The 15,814-nt window shown below is 34.9% G+C and overlaps 1 protein-coding gene across 3 annotated transcripts; it reads right to left on the reverse strand.

The window, feature by feature from the left end:
• Positions 1 to 3,280: 3,280 nt before the first annotated feature.
• Positions 3,281 to 13,977, reverse strand: LOC138332197 (uncharacterized). 3 transcript variants are annotated; one of them, XM_069280201.1, is made up of 9 exons: positions 13,759 to 13,977; positions 12,656 to 12,731; positions 11,230 to 11,286; positions 10,574 to 10,621; positions 9,754 to 10,117; positions 9,441 to 9,635; positions 8,920 to 9,209; positions 3,911 to 4,686; positions 3,281 to 3,676 (listed from the first exon to the last, which is right to left on the reverse strand). In XM_069280201.1, the coding sequence occupies exons 3-9, from the start codon at positions 11,247 to 11,249 to the stop codon at positions 3,366 to 3,368; spliced, it is 2,004 nt and encodes a 667-aa protein (XP_069136302.1). In that variant the 5' UTR covers positions 11,250 to 11,286; positions 12,656 to 12,731; positions 13,759 to 13,977; the 3' UTR covers positions 3,281 to 3,365. The 3 variants fall into 3 exon arrangements, with proteins under 3 accessions (XP_069136302.1, XP_069136301.1, XP_069136300.1); XM_069280200.1 differs by having other exon boundaries at positions 12,656 to 12,819; XM_069280199.1 differs by lacking the exon at positions 12,656 to 12,731.
• Positions 13,978 to 15,814: the final 1,837 nt, after the last annotated feature.

A 15,814-nucleotide genomic window follows, 5' to 3' on the forward strand; every position in this document is an offset into this window, starting at 1 on the left:
GTGTTATCTGGTTTCCGTACAAAGCGAAATACATCGAAAAAATCGAAGGAGTACAAAGAAGGGCAACAAGGCTGGTCGCTGAAATTAAAAACCTTTCATACATAGACAGACTAAAATATCTACAATTACCAATATTAGCGTTCAGGAGACAGCGAGGAGATATGATAGAAATTTACAAAATAACCAACGGAATGTACGATCGTGAAGCTACGAGATTTTTGAAGATGTGGAAAGATGTTTCGTCGCGGTCCGGAAATAGAGGAAATTCTTTAAAAGTAAACCCTCAACAATGTAACACTGTAAAGAGAAAAAAACAACTGTGGAACAATTTACCGGAGAGTGTTGTTCGTGCTAAGAACTTAAATTGTTTTAAAAATGGACTGGATAGGCATTGGAAAAATATCGATCTATTTTATGATTTCAAGGCTAATTGACAACCTGAGGTGTTATCACAATCAATAACTGTATTCATTAAGTATGCACAAAATTGGAGTCTGGTGTAGAGGATATATTATCCTGTACCAGAAATCTGTCATTAAATGTCATTAAATTGGCTGATGCAAATGAAATAAATGCGAAGCACTTTATGTACCATTTTATGTATGGGCTAACTATCTGCTTGATTGGACAATATGACATTGACACTGTTGTAGACAATGTTTCAATCTATATCTTTGCGGAAAACCACAACACTGCAAATTACAAAGGTACTGAAAATTCGTAAAATTAAGGCCAAATTGACGAAAACGATCAAGGCATCGTCGTCTCGCACCACATTAAACTTTGTATTGTAAGATGTCAACGGTTTATTCTCTATAACCCAGAATAAAACATAGGTAACCTTGGGCATAAACGGATATTGAACAAGGTTCCACTCTACCAACATAATAATTGTGTTAAGTCATCGATACACAATGTTACAATTACAAGGTGACTGTATCTCCAAAACCACACACCTGTGTGCACATACACCAAATCATCACCCCAGCAATCACTCATAATCGTTTACAAGTACTAAACCTACTTGTAAGAGTTATATATTCCCTGTATGTGAAATTAAATTTAATAAGTTCTTCATTTCCAATGTATAAGAATAAATAATCATTTTCGAATGTTGCTATGCGTGTATAATAAATGAACTCTGAAAAAATAGTAGGTGAAAAATATAGAAATACATAAATAATTTCAAAGTTGTCAAAAATAACAAATATTAAGCAAGGCAGATAACTTGTCTTTGGGATCAGAAGTGATTTGTGCATAAAATTATCTCCCTTTGAGGAATTCTTAAGGTAGCTGGCTCGCAATTATAAAATTGATTATATTTTTTTATTCTTTATACTTTAATTTGTAAATGACTTTGCAGAGAAATATAACACAACAGAACATCTACTTGGTTATAATAATACAATAAAAAAAATATTGAAATATCTCATTTTCTTTATTTTTTCTTCCTTCGATGTATTTGTATGGATGTCTTATTACTATAAATAAATATAAAACATAAATCAATGTATTTACTGTTTAACATCGATTTAAAAAGTGTCTCCATTGTAACGTTTCCCACATATTTCAGTACTGATCTATAGCAAATTTTGATGTCCTCTTCAACATAAAAAATATATAAAGTATATTTTTCCCAGAGAAGCTCATTTTACAGAGAACTTTCATATCTTTATAAAAGCGAAAGTGGTATGTTATTCTTCCAAGCAAAACGTTATTGGATTCTAAATCAATGGTAACCGTATCCCTTAGCAACATTTTTCTATTATGCATAAATAGGGTTGCCATGTAAATGTAATAAACTCATATTTTTTCCTGATAAAGGCATGTTTATACAAGTAAATATGATATAAAAATTTCAATGAAACACTATATTTGGTTTACTTTTATCATGTTACAACCGTCGCATCAATGTAGCATCAAAGTAATATCCTATCGTAAAAGGTCTTACCTAGATTCAATGTTGAATTCTATCATTTTATATGTATCATTTTCACAAAGGTGGTGTTAAAAATCTCATAGAAATTGCACACAGCCCAATTTTCTTAAAACTTCGCATATCGAAAATAATGGATTTTTAGGCCTAATGGAACATTCTCTTAGGCTGCGTGTGCTTTCATGCATGTTTTGTATGGGAAATTAATCGAAATCTGTGATAGCATAAGCGTTACTACGATACAATTATACAGAGTAAATCCGCTAAATCAAATTGATCAAATGAAAATATTAGCAAAGATATCAATGCGTCAATGCGTCAAAACTCAATTTGTTTAATTGGACAAGTAATTAGTACCTCATTGATCATTCATCATCTGGGTTTATGAAGTCCTATACAAAAAAGAGGATAACGGACATTCTTATTACAGACGCAAAGCTCGACATGCAATTATTTCAATCTATGGGAAAATGTTTGATTGAACAACTATCTTTGATACAAAGCATGTGATTATTTATCTAGATGTAATAAAAAGAAACACACTTTGGCGACGAATTAATTTCGTTTTTAATGCCTCGTGAATCAGATTGCAAGGCGATTTAACTTCCGCGATATTAACTTGTTTTGTTATACGTGTTTTGGACCATTCCTTTGGCAAAATAAGTGAAATTCAATCCACGAAATAACGTTTGTTGATCGCAATTTTGACTCCAGATGAATGTATGAATTGGTTTATCTTGTTATCAGCGAATAATAAAAGGTGATAAGGTTGAGTTTTTTATAATATATAGTCTATGAAAATGTGACGCCATACATTAATCATGACGTCATAACGGTCATTTAATATCACAATTAAACAAATGACACAATTAAGAACTGTATCTTACTTTGATCGATTTTATGGGGTGATGGATTAATTTAAATTGAAACAAATGTTACGGACTGCCAATAACTGTTCGCTTCGAGAAATAAATATGGTATCAGGGAAATGGTAAAAAGGTGCAAAACATGAGATGATAGACTTATTCAAAATATAATCATACAAACCTATAAATGTCAAAAATTAAGACTATTCATTAAGCATAACCGAACTCACCCTCCTAAATTATGCTAAAACTTCATAATGAGAAATTACAAATGATGTGTGAAGTTCTAAATATTGTAAGTATTATCTCGATTAGATGCAGTGCGACATTTACTCAGCTTTACCATAAAGACCTACGGTTAATCTAGTCAAATGCATGGGCAAATGAAACAAACTGTTTCAGAAGTTTTATTAAATTGATATTTTGCCTTCATATCATCAGAATGACATTAGAATGACGGTATGACAAAGAGACTCATCAGCGCAACTGACCTTTCATTAGGAAGTACACATCAGAATGACATAAGAATGACGGTATGACAAAGAGACTCGCTGTATTTATAGTCATTCTCGCATTTTAAAAGAATCCTTTTTGTTGAATGCTTTTTCGAACCTTTCTGCAAGTGCTGTTTGCTCAATCCCAATCAACGCGTCCTTTAGTACTTTAAGTCTTATAAACGGATTTGTACTTTCATTATCAAGCCAGTATAGAAGCAGTCTGAGCTTTAACTGATTTTTGTCTTGAGGATGAGGAAAATTTTCCGCTAGTTGATCAGCAGTTACTATTGGTACATGTAAACATGTTGCAAAAGTGTGGTATTCACGGTCGGGTATCTGCCTTGCCAGGAGGGCCATGCTTTTCTCTGAGAATACTTCTACAAAACAAAATAATAGTGTATCAATTTTATGTGTTCGTAACAAATGTCTACATTAAATAAAAAAGGCCATGTATTGCAAATCATTGAATTTGTTTTGTTTCACATGATGAGGAGGTTAGTCTTGTTTCAGACACTTCAATGGAACTATAATGACACACAAAATATATATCCTTTACTGAGGACAATTATCATGACCAAATAAACGCTAATGATACCAAGAATCAAAATTACCTGCATATTTTCCTTGTATAGACTGGTCTTTGCATTTTGGAATTCGTTTGTCATGTTCCTCATGGCCATGCTGTGCAGTTTTCTTTATCTCATCTATGTCGACAGAGATGTTGCCATGAGCTCCAATACTTTTAGGAATACCACTTGTATCACTTCCGTAACTCGACGGTGATTGAGGACCGGATACTTCCCGTTTGTAAACGATGGATTGCAGTCCTGATGTTTTATATAACGTTTCTCGCGATGACGACATCGACAAGCCTAGGTTTTTTCGCTTCTTCATTTCTGTCAAGACATGGAACGTTGCTTTGTGAAGTGGTCTGCGATATTTCCCTTTATCCACGTCGTACTCCAGTGTAGCGAACTCACCAACCCCGTACGCTTGATGTCTCTCTACATAAAATGACAGGGAGTTATCCTTATTGTTACTGTCAAACATTATAAACGGACTTACCCGAGGAGAGTGCATAGGGAAGCGGATCGCCGTATTTAAGGCCAGCGAAACCCTTACTCTGTCCATATTTTTCAGTCTTATGGTTGGTGAAGTACATATTTGAATTAAGTTCATTCCCAGTTCTTCCATACGCTCTTTACTCATTTCCTTTCTTTCATCTTGGCTCACTATTTCCGAGCGGAGATATAATAGCTTTCCTTCTGTTATGATTTTAGAAAAGAGTAGGATGTTACATCGTGGATCGTCAAGGTTATAAACTAATTTGACTACCGATTTTATTTGCACAGAACGAACGAGTTGTCGTTGTCTAGTGACAATCACTCTGAAATGTAAAATAAAGTAAAAGATAAACTGAAGAACATTGTAGCAAAAGCTTCACATAGACAAGGACGCAATGGCATACGGATTTGGAACGATAGCTGTTCATCCTATTGAAATCACAAAGAAAGAACTTTTTCTTGTCTGGAATTTTGAATCATCGCGCCCATAGGCGCCACATGGATTCGAACTTGCAACCAGAGGTGAATACCTTGTGATAATACGACGGGTCATTTAAACCACTGCCACCGCAGCCCCTCGTGACCCAGAGATTGAGGACTTGTGGTATTAGATGTATGTTAGGACATCTTCACCACTCGTCACCACGGCCCCTTTTGACTCAGAGATGGTGGGCTTGGTGTAATATGTTGGGACATCTTAATCACTCGGCCATCACGGCCCGCTGTGACTCAGAGATAGAGGACCAGGTGTAATATATTGGGATATCTTAACCACTCGGTCACCACTGCCTCTTGTGACTCGTATATTGGGGGGCTTGTGGTAATATGTCGGGACATTATGAAAATGATTTTAGCATTACTGCCAAAAATAATTATATTTACATCCACAGTGTAGTGAAATGAGTACATACAGCCAGGCCATGAAGCCGAGCTGTGGTCTACAAATACTATTATACTTCTACAGCATTATTAATAATTATAAAGTGATTTCTGCAGGCATGTTTCTATTTAAACATCCGTAAGGCATAAAAAACAAGACATTTACAGTGCATAAAGTCGATGGTGTAACTAATGCTTACAAGGCATCATAAATGTTTGTCTGTCTATTTGAATGATTTTTACAGCATCATTAATCAAATCTAGTGGTTTCATATAGATCATTGAAGAAAAAGTATAATGATCTAATAATTATTACGTGACGTCACATTGCACCCATAGCGAACCACCAGCGTTCCAAAAAAGACTGAATGGATATTTATAATTTCCATTGCGGCTATAAATAGAAGTTCATTGAAGATATTATCAAAATCCATTTATATATTTATATTTCAATATCAATTTGTCATGTTGTATTGTCCTATTGGCAACCTCGACATGCGAAGAATGACAGTACGAAACCATGCCAGGCGTAGAGCAACACGCGCTATCCGAAGAGCGATGGTGTGTCACGCGATGAGCTATAATGTATACAAGTATTAGCTTCCCAAAAAGCTATGAAGGCTACCATACAGCATTAATTATCAGTAAGCAATAATAGGAAAGCTTGACGAATTGTTCTGTTCACAGATAGCTGCCATTGTTCTTATGACAATTCATTTGTGAAGAATGATAATTTAAAAGCTTTCACATACAATGTAAAAGATAATAAACTTCATGGTTTTCATGAAAGGGTCACTAGGCTACCTTTTCGAAACAAACAAAAATAAAAAAGTCTCTTTAAAACAATTATAACATAATAAAATTGATAATGATGGCCAATGATGAGGTTACAACACTAACGAAGTTGAAGTTTTGCTGTCTGGCGCAGAAATAGGTAGTCAACTAACACGACGTCGGGAAACATAATACGACCTGAGCTATGAAAATTAACGTTTTGTTTATTTTAATAAAGTTTTTCAGAAGGTGTAGTGGGCTTTTTCCTAATGCTAACAAGTTTTCCGTCTAATATACACTGTACTGATATACATGTACATGTACTTGGACAAGTTGGTGAAATACATGATATACGCATAGAAACAAGCATAACATTTCGTTTAAAAATGTACTTTACTTTAGCGCATACAGTTCCACATATATCCCCTAAGTAAAGCCTAACTTTGTTTCAGCATTTCCCATGCTACGGAAAGTTTTTACAAGTAGGTCATGATTATCGAGCTAACAGTACTAGTTAGGCTCTATATAGATCCTCAACGCGCTCCTGAAATTGTTTCAATTCAGTACGTGTAGCGCCGTCTTGTGTGATTTCTGAGAATAATGTCCGACAACCAGAAAAACATTCGGACCTCTCTGGGTTCATCTAATGATAATCTGTTTGCAATAAATTCCCAACTGGTACCCTTTACACACATGAAATCTTCAACAACAAGTAACCAATCAACACACGTAAATCGTTTTGGCCAGCCAATCAAAGTGAACAGACTATTTATAACAATGTGAAATCCCAACAACATGGCAGGCAAAGCGACCGATTATAATAGCTACCACATTGGGATGGTAGCGATAATGCGAAAAGCGACAATGTAACAACTCGCACACAACAGTGATACTTCATGACAGACGAAAGTACTCACGGATAAAAGTGAAACTTCATAACAAACGGAAGTACTCACGACAAAACTGAAACTTCATAACAGACGGAAGTTCTCACGGACACAACTGAAACTTTATAACAGACGGATCTACTGATGGACAAAAGTGATACTTCATGACAGACGGAAGCACTCACGGACAAAAGTGATACTTCATGACAGATAGAAGCACTCACGGACAAAAGTGAAACTTCATAACAGACAGAAGCAGATCTCACGGACAAAAGATGATATTTCATGACAGATAGAAGTACTCAAGGACAAAAGGTGATATTTCATGACAGATAGCAGTACTCAAGGACAAAAGTGATACTTCATGACAGACGAAAGTACTCACGGACAAAAGTGATACTTCATGACAGACGGAAGTACTCACGGACAAAAGGTGATATTTCATGACAGATAGCAGTACTCAAGGACAAAAGTGATACTTCATGACAGACGGAAGTACTCACGGACAAAAGGTGATATTTCATGACAGATAGAAGTACTCAAGGACAAAAGTGTTACTTCATGACAGATAGAAGTACTCATGGACAAAAGTGATACTTCATGACAGACGGAAGTACTCACGGACAAAAGTGAAGTTTCATGACAGATAGAAGTACTCACGGACAAAAGTGATACTTCATGACAGACGGAAGTACTCACGGACAAAAGTGAAGTTTCATAACAGACGGAAGTATTTACGGACAAAAGTGATACTTCATGGCAGACGGAAGTACTCACGGACAAAAGTGAAACTTCATAACCGACGGAAGTACTCACGGACAAAAGTGATACTTCATGACAGACGGAAGTACTCACGGACTAAAGTGATACTTCATGACAGATAGAAGTACTCACGGACAAAAGTGATACTTCATGACAGACGGAAGTACTCACGGACAAAAGTGATACTTCATGACAGATAGAAATACTCACGGACAAAAGTGATACTTCATGACAGATAGAAGTACTCACGGACAAAAGTGAAACTTCATAACAGACGGAAGTACTCACGGACAAAAGTGAAACTTCATACCAGACGGAAGTACTCACGGACAAGTGATACTAATGACAGACGGAAGTACTCACGGACAAAAGTGAAACTTCTTAACAGACGGAAGTACTCACTGACAAAAGTGAAACTTCATAACAGACGGAAGTACTCACGAACAAAAATTATACTTCATGACAGACGGAAGAACTCACGGACAAAAGTGAAACTTCATAACAGACGGAAGTACTTACGAACAAAAGTGATATTTCATGACCGATAGAAGCACTCACGGACAAAAGTGAAACTTCATAACAGACGGAAGTACTCACGGACAAAAGTGATAATTCATGACAGACGGAAGTACTCACGGACAAAAGTGATACTTCATGACAGATAGAAGTACTCACGGACAAAAGTGATACTGCATGACAGACAGAAGTACTCACGGACAAAAGTGATACTTCATGACAGATAGAAGTACTCACGGACAAAAGTGAAACTTCATAACAGACGGAAGTACTCACGGACAAAAGTGAAACTTCATAACAGACGGAAGTACTCACGGACAAGTGATACTCATGACAGACGGAAGTATTCACGGACAAAAGTGAAACTTTATAACAGACGGAAGTACTAACAAACAAAAGTGATACTTCATGACAGATAGAAGCACTCACGGACAAAAGTGAAACTTCATAACAGACGGAAGTACTCACGTACAAGTGTTACTCATGACAGACGGAAGTATTCACGGACAAAAGTGAAACTTCATAACAGTCGGAAGTACTAACAAACAAAAGTGATACTTCATGACAGATAGAAGCACTCACGGACAAAAGTGAAACTTCATAACAGGCGGAAGTACTCACGGACAAAAGTGAAACTTTATAACAGACGGAAGTACTTACGAACAAAAGTGAAACTTCATAACAGACGGAACTACTCACGGACAAAAGTTATATTTCATGACAGTCGGAAGTACTCACGGACAAAAGTGATCCGTTGTAACCTCAAACAGGTTTGGTTCGACCTCCTTTATTGTCGCCGATTCCAACTCCTTAACCTCACCGTCCTCTACATACAGGACAAGTGCAGTAGGCTGTTCACCTTCAGGAGTAGGCTGGAGAGACTGTATAGGCAGTGTCAGGCGCACAGGAACTTGAAAGTTGTGTTCATGTGTCACGTTCACTTTGTCGGAGATTCCAAGCATACCATGATCCTTCCCAAGTAACTGAGTTATCTTCCGACTTTTAATTGCTTCATCAAGGGAGGTAACCTTAAAACAAAAGTATAATTGTTCCAACGGATCATTTTTAAAGATTTGTAATAATTTTCTATACTATTTTACGATAACTCTTAGTCAACAATTTTGGTTTTGGTTTTATTAGTTTAACGTTAGTGTAACGGCCATTGTCACACAACAATAAAATGCGTAGCCATGAATTCATTACTTCTTTTTTACAGGAGTATTGCTTTTTGATTAGTGCTCAAAATGTTAACCATCTACCTCGACAGTGACTGTCATGGTACTCCGTACCGCACCAGGAGGGAAGTCTAGTTTCATGTCTTCATTTTGCGGATCCAACTCCATCACACCACCTGCCTTCGTAACGTCAAATGTCTGAGTTTCAACCTCAGACGTTATAAACACGGCATCAATATCAAACTGGTCTGTTTCAATGCCCACAGTCATCTGTCCGACCTAAGAAAGAATAAATATTTCACGATTTTTTTTTTTTTTTTTTTTTTTTTTTGAATTGATTCCGTTAGGTTAAACGATGTTAACCATATAATTAAAAAACAATAATAATGCAATGTACCTTCATCTTCACCTCATGACGAGTCCATGTTTCTTTTCCTCTTTGTCTCACATGGAAGGTATATATGGCGTTGCGCGTAGGGGTTTTAGGTTCAAAAATTACTTCCATAAAACCATCTGAATTTTTTAATATGAAACTTTCTTTTTCGGTTTTGCTTTCAAGTGTAACATAGGGCATAGGATATATGTCCCTTTTTGCACATTCAGCCTCGGTCAGAGTTGGGCTGGATATATCCACGCCTATTACAGTTGATTCGATTGTGATTTTGTCGTTTTGAATCTCTTTTGAGGGGAATTCTTTGTTTCTTTTTTCTGGGTCCCATGGCTTAGTTTTAACACAGATTAAGTCTTTGTAACTTATGCCTCTGAAATGTAAAAATATAATCCCTTGATAAATGAGCATTTATGTTATATGTAAATTTTGACTTTGAAATAACATCATTGTTCAGGTCTAGTATAGGGGAAAGTAACTCTTAAGGGATCTTTAAACAACCTATATTACTATAACTCTTATCTTCATCCTATTCTTACCATAACTCTACATCATTTGGATCATTATCTAATGATGATTTTATGTGTTCTAGAAATAAATAGCGTAAAACATTTCGTAATAAGAACATTTTGATAAACCATTTTCTGAAAAATTTAAAAAATGAGTGTTTACAATATGAATTACGCTGAAAAAACCATGGTCATCGTTCGATGTTCCCCAATATTTATTTGAACGAGTCGTTGTATGAGTGTGATGTTTATGTTAATTACATATCGTTATAAAGACTAAATTGATTTCACATCTGATTGTAAATATCGTGTTCACTTACTCGTCCATTCTGCGATCTTCTATGTTTGGAAGTGAAACCTCGTCCAATCTGCAATATGATTGGTGTAATATTTATAAGATAGAAAGCTGATACTGAAATCTGACAATAACTTGGTGATAGATTGGTATGACTAGAACTATTCGTTCTGTACTTTTCGTTCTTTTTCTATATTAATTAGATTGCTTGCTGTTAGCTATTAACACTTATTACACGGATACAATTAAACCGCCAAAATTTCCTCTTCGTATACTATTTTGTGTGTGCATGGAATTTTATTGGTAATAGCTAGATGTTGTGTATTATAAATGCCGTGAAATGTATTTTATGTGCCGATCGCAAAATAAAAATCATTTATGAATGAGCGAGAGAATGGGTCAGTAAATGGGAGTAAACTATATTATGAAAATATACAATAAACATCCATGATTGTAAAAACATTTAAATACTGGTATGACACTATGAATTTATTGATTGACTAATATCAAGTTTACATGTAGGTATGAAAGTGTATACGTGAATACATTAATTGTATTATGTTATTTACAATTGTTTATGTATTAATGAAATGATACGTTGGGAAAACATACAAAGTATTATTCGACGAGGTTGACACATAATTATGTACTTATGATTCTGTATAGAAAATAGTTTATTACCTGCTTGGCTTACTGCCCATTTCTTTCGTTTCATCTCAAAACTTAACAATTTTTGATCTGAAACACAAAATAAACAGAATATTTTAATACAATTTCATTATCAATACATCATTCCACACGATCTGTTTTTGTTGTTTAACTTTTGCAGTATAAACGGAATTCTTACAACATACACATGACCATGACCGTTTTCGATTATGCGGTTTGACTGGTTGGACCTAGTTGTTCGTTTATTAATTAAAGACGGACCTGGTGATTTTATATTGTTTACAGACGAGCCTTGACAAAGCCCTCACAGGCCTGTATAAAAAACCGCAGGTCTGTCAGGATATGTACTCAAAATAATGACTTTAACAAACGGTCGAACCGGTTGTTCCGAATAAACGAAAACGACCCTTGTAACACAGTTATAGTCAGGTAAACATTTTGTTGGGGCTCGATAACATATTCGACAACACTACCCGTGTAATCAACACCCTTGATGTTTATTTTATGACAACCTTGGTTTGACAATCCTGTGACATGTATTTTAATGTTAGTTTCTTGTCAGTTATAACCTATGCTTTACTGTAAATCGACTGTCTTTCGCGGATGCTGATTTGATAGTAGATAACCTTATTTTACTATTAATTAAACAGTACTTGTTTAAACCTACAACCATTATGACGAGTGAAACTTGGGATAAACTTGTATCAAAATAAAACTTGGGATATATATACTTGCATCTATATTTGATACATATATATACATGTACATAATTACACGGAATTCTTATATAAAATGAAACCTTTTTGTGTTGCTAAATAAACTCCATGTTCAAACTGTTAACTTTTTAACCATGTGAACAGTGAACCACCTAGTCTGAGTCTGCAAATTAATATAGCTCCCCCATTGTGTATGTGTTGTCTTTATATATGTGTGTGAGAGAGTAAGTAAAGGCATATAAAATAGCCAACCCTATACTAATATTTAGTGGTAAAATTCTATACGAATGGATATGGTTGCATGTTTATAAGTTTGAATGTACATGTATTGTATTTGTAATGTGTTGTTGATAAAATTGAAATTGAATTAAAAAAAATTGTTTAACAAAACTTTCGCGGTTACTTATTTTCGCGATTTTCCTTTCAGTTAAAATGTTATGGAAATACCGCTGAGTTGAATTGTGGAAGCATTGTGGAATGTATCAATTCGTGGAGATAAACTTTGGCAAATTTACCTTGATTGCGAAATTCGCGAAAATACAAATGTAACTTACATGCGAAACAAAGTCGGTTTACAGTAACCAAAACGCAACTTTGTTAAATAACGTCATTGAATTACGTTAGCATCGCTGTAATATGCGTTCTAGGGGTGTACAAGATTGCATTTCAATCACGTAAAAAGACTTTATAGAATGTTTTTGTCTTGCACTACATCCACTTACATGAGACTTCTTTACTTATCCTATGCCTGTTTGCGCGCCCACGACCTTATGTCTGGCCGCATGTCAAACCTCCCACCTACAATAACAGACACGTGCCATCATGGATCAGTTATCCATTTGTCTGTCATATCGCTCTTGAACTTTTCCACATTCTTTCGTACTATCTTTGTAAAATCGGAAATAAATTACAATAAAAAGTTTACATTGAAAATCGTTAATTTCATAAATAACAAAAGATATATTTAATGAATGAAGCATGTCATTGTTCAGATCCACCTGTGGTAGATACTTATCTAGGTCGTTAACTGTTGGGTCTTGTATATGCACATGCTCGAGCAATGGCTTCAAACAATGTTATCTGATTGTTGTCCAAACGGCTGTGTGTCAAACCTGTACGGTAAGAACCGTGTAATTACGTGACTTGTATTGTAGTGTCATACAATACCATTGTTATGTTTCAATACAAAGTTCATTGTTTTATCTATACATGTGTAGCCGATTAGACTTATCTTAGTATGATACTGCGGTATGATTTAAGATTCATAACGATTATGACACATGACATATTTATACTACATTTACAGAACTTATCAATAATACGAATATAAATAATGCAACACCAATCCTATCGCTTTTATTGTAAGAAATATGTTGTTTGATACTTGTGATAACAGCAAACTTTTATCGAGTGTTTGTTCTGTGTATATTCACGTTTAACAAACAAATGGCGGAGCAGTTAAAAGTACATATATATAATTATTGTTTAAGAATCAATATAAAAATAAACAAAGAACGACAACAACATACATTGATTCATAAACTGAATTAAAAGGAAATACATTAAAAAAGAAACACACTTTTCATTTAAAATAACGAACACCAAATAAAATTTACAATAAGCAGTTGTGTAAAGTAAAATAATCCACGGTTTTTGGTTTGATGCCAGCATTGTGTCCGGGCAAAGACGGGCTGACTGGATGTGTATGATTACACAATTAAAAAAAATATTTATAACAATCACGTAACTTTATCAAATGTCATTTTTTATATCTGATAAATGAATTTCTGATATTGCTATATCAATCTAAATATCATATACTTACCGAAATAGTAACAAAACGTCGTATCCCTCCTTCATGATATTCGGAATTTTAATATTGCTTCCTGGTTTGTTCGGATGAACATAACATAACTAATGCATTATATTCGGAATCTCTCGGTAGCTTTCTGTTGATGGCATCAAATAATATGGGTGTTGACGTATAAAGTTTTGGTCAAGCTGAATGTTTGGGGTCGATTTTTTTTCTGAAACCTTATGTCCTAAAGAAGCGATATGAAAAGTTTCATGCTTTCTTCAAACTTTGAACGAATTTGCCAAAAAACGACCTTAGCCGCTTCAATAATTATTATTCCCTAATCACGAGGTTGGCATTATTAAAAACGTTAATCAACGTTGTTTATAGGATATATGCTCACAAATTAGTTACATTTAAAAATTCTCCAGTCTCCAGTCGAATGGATATGGAAAAATCGCTTTTATTATGCTTGTTTTGTCTGACTCATTAACTATTAACTGTTCAACAGATAGTGCACTTATGAAATGCATGCATATGCACACAGAGGAAATAAACGGAAGTACAATTTCAAAACTATTATAAATTATTACAGAATTTTCATTCGACGCATCAGAAGCGTTTAAGGGCCTAGGATTATTGTAAATAGAGGGCGCTAATGTCGTTACCCCGCAGTATATAAAGCCGCGGTTTCAGCGAGAGAGATTCTTATTGTTGGGCGAGCTGTGAAGTGATAACACCTTCTAGTTAATACAAGGTTAATATAGATGTGCCTGAACAAGGCTTGCCTATATGCGTCAGTTGTTAATAACTTACGGTAGAGTTGAGATTGGAGAATGGCGTGCATGAATAAGGCTTTCCTCCTCCGCGTTAAATACTCTGGAGAGTAAGTTGAAAACTGAGCCTTGGGATTGCTCGTTGAATGATTACGTTTACATCAATCATTGAGAGTACTAGTGATTACTCTATGAGTACTCGGTAATATGTAATGATTGTGTGTGAATCATTACTGGAGTGATTGCTCTGAGAGTACTCGGTAAAAGTGAGTGCTCATTAGCAGTGAGTACTGCGAGTACACAGTGATTTTGAGTACTCGGTAGCTCGGTTGTGTGTGTAGGCCTTAGGGAAAGGTTCTTAATAGATAATATTATATTGATTTTTATCGTAACCTTGTTATATATGTGCGAGTAGGGATTGTCAAATCACCAGAGGTAGGGGAGACTACTCGCATAAGCTTAATGATCACTCAGTATTTATTGATAATCATGATTTAGGCTGTTTGTATATTTTGAAGTTAAGTTATCATGATCACTCAGAGGCACTGAGTAATCAGTAGGATTGATATTGTTAATCATAATATTTAGGGATATATAGAATCACAGCTAGGTCAGCTGTGTAATATTTGTATATATTTGGAATTTGATAGGAACAGTACATAATATAGACACTGTAGATCATCAGTTAATTGTGACTGGTACGGACCCGGTAAACGTCACAAGTCCAACCGTGAACGCGACGACCCGTCATGTACTCATAGGGCAAAATACTTGTCAATAAAATTTGCATATCTATATTTAAACGCAGATTCAACAGGGTAATGAGTTGGTCCTTTGTACACATATGCAGAGGAGTTATACTTTCCCATTGTAAAAATCATTAGAAAGTATCATTTTTATAACCAAAAAAATATGTAAGGTATCTATTATGGTGAACATACTTGATCAAGTGAACTAAGTATTAGTACAACAACCTAGATATAGAGAATTAAAGGGAAAAAAGTGGAACAATTGATCAAGAAGTTAGATTTAGATTTACAACTAGATAAACAGAAATTTAAAACAGAAAAACAGTTATTTGGAACAATGGAACTAGGAGTTACATTGCTTTTTATGATATGTATGGCTCTTTTTACAGACACAATGCACTTAAATGTAGATATAAAGTTGCATACATAGATTTTCAATGAACCATTGAACTTACTACTTATCATAAATGTAGCTCCGTAATTACCAAATATTATCAATTACTCGGATTTTCTCACAAAAAAAACAAAACAAAAAATAGAAGCACGTTTTGTTTAGCTGTA

Source organism: Argopecten irradians, chromosome 9 (assembly GCF_041381155.1).
Source record: "Argopecten irradians isolate NY chromosome 9, Ai_NY, whole genome shotgun sequence".
Classification (NCBI taxonomy): domain Eukaryota; kingdom Metazoa; phylum Mollusca; class Bivalvia; order Pectinida; family Pectinidae; genus Argopecten; species Argopecten irradians.

Excerpts from the sequence above, each read along its gene's own strand:
- LOC138332197 (XM_069280199.1), bottom strand. The coding sequence starts at position 11,249 with ATGGGCAGTAAGCCAAGCAG. Across the intron at positions 10,622-11,229 it reads ATGGGCAGTAAGCCAAGCAG|ATTGGACGAGGTTTCACTTC; the intron begins GTAATAAACTAT and ends ATCATATTGCAG. Across the intron at positions 9,636-9,753 it reads GTCATGAGGTGAAGATGAAG|GTCGGACAGATGACTGTGGG; the intron begins GTACATTGCATT and ends ATTCTTTCTTAG.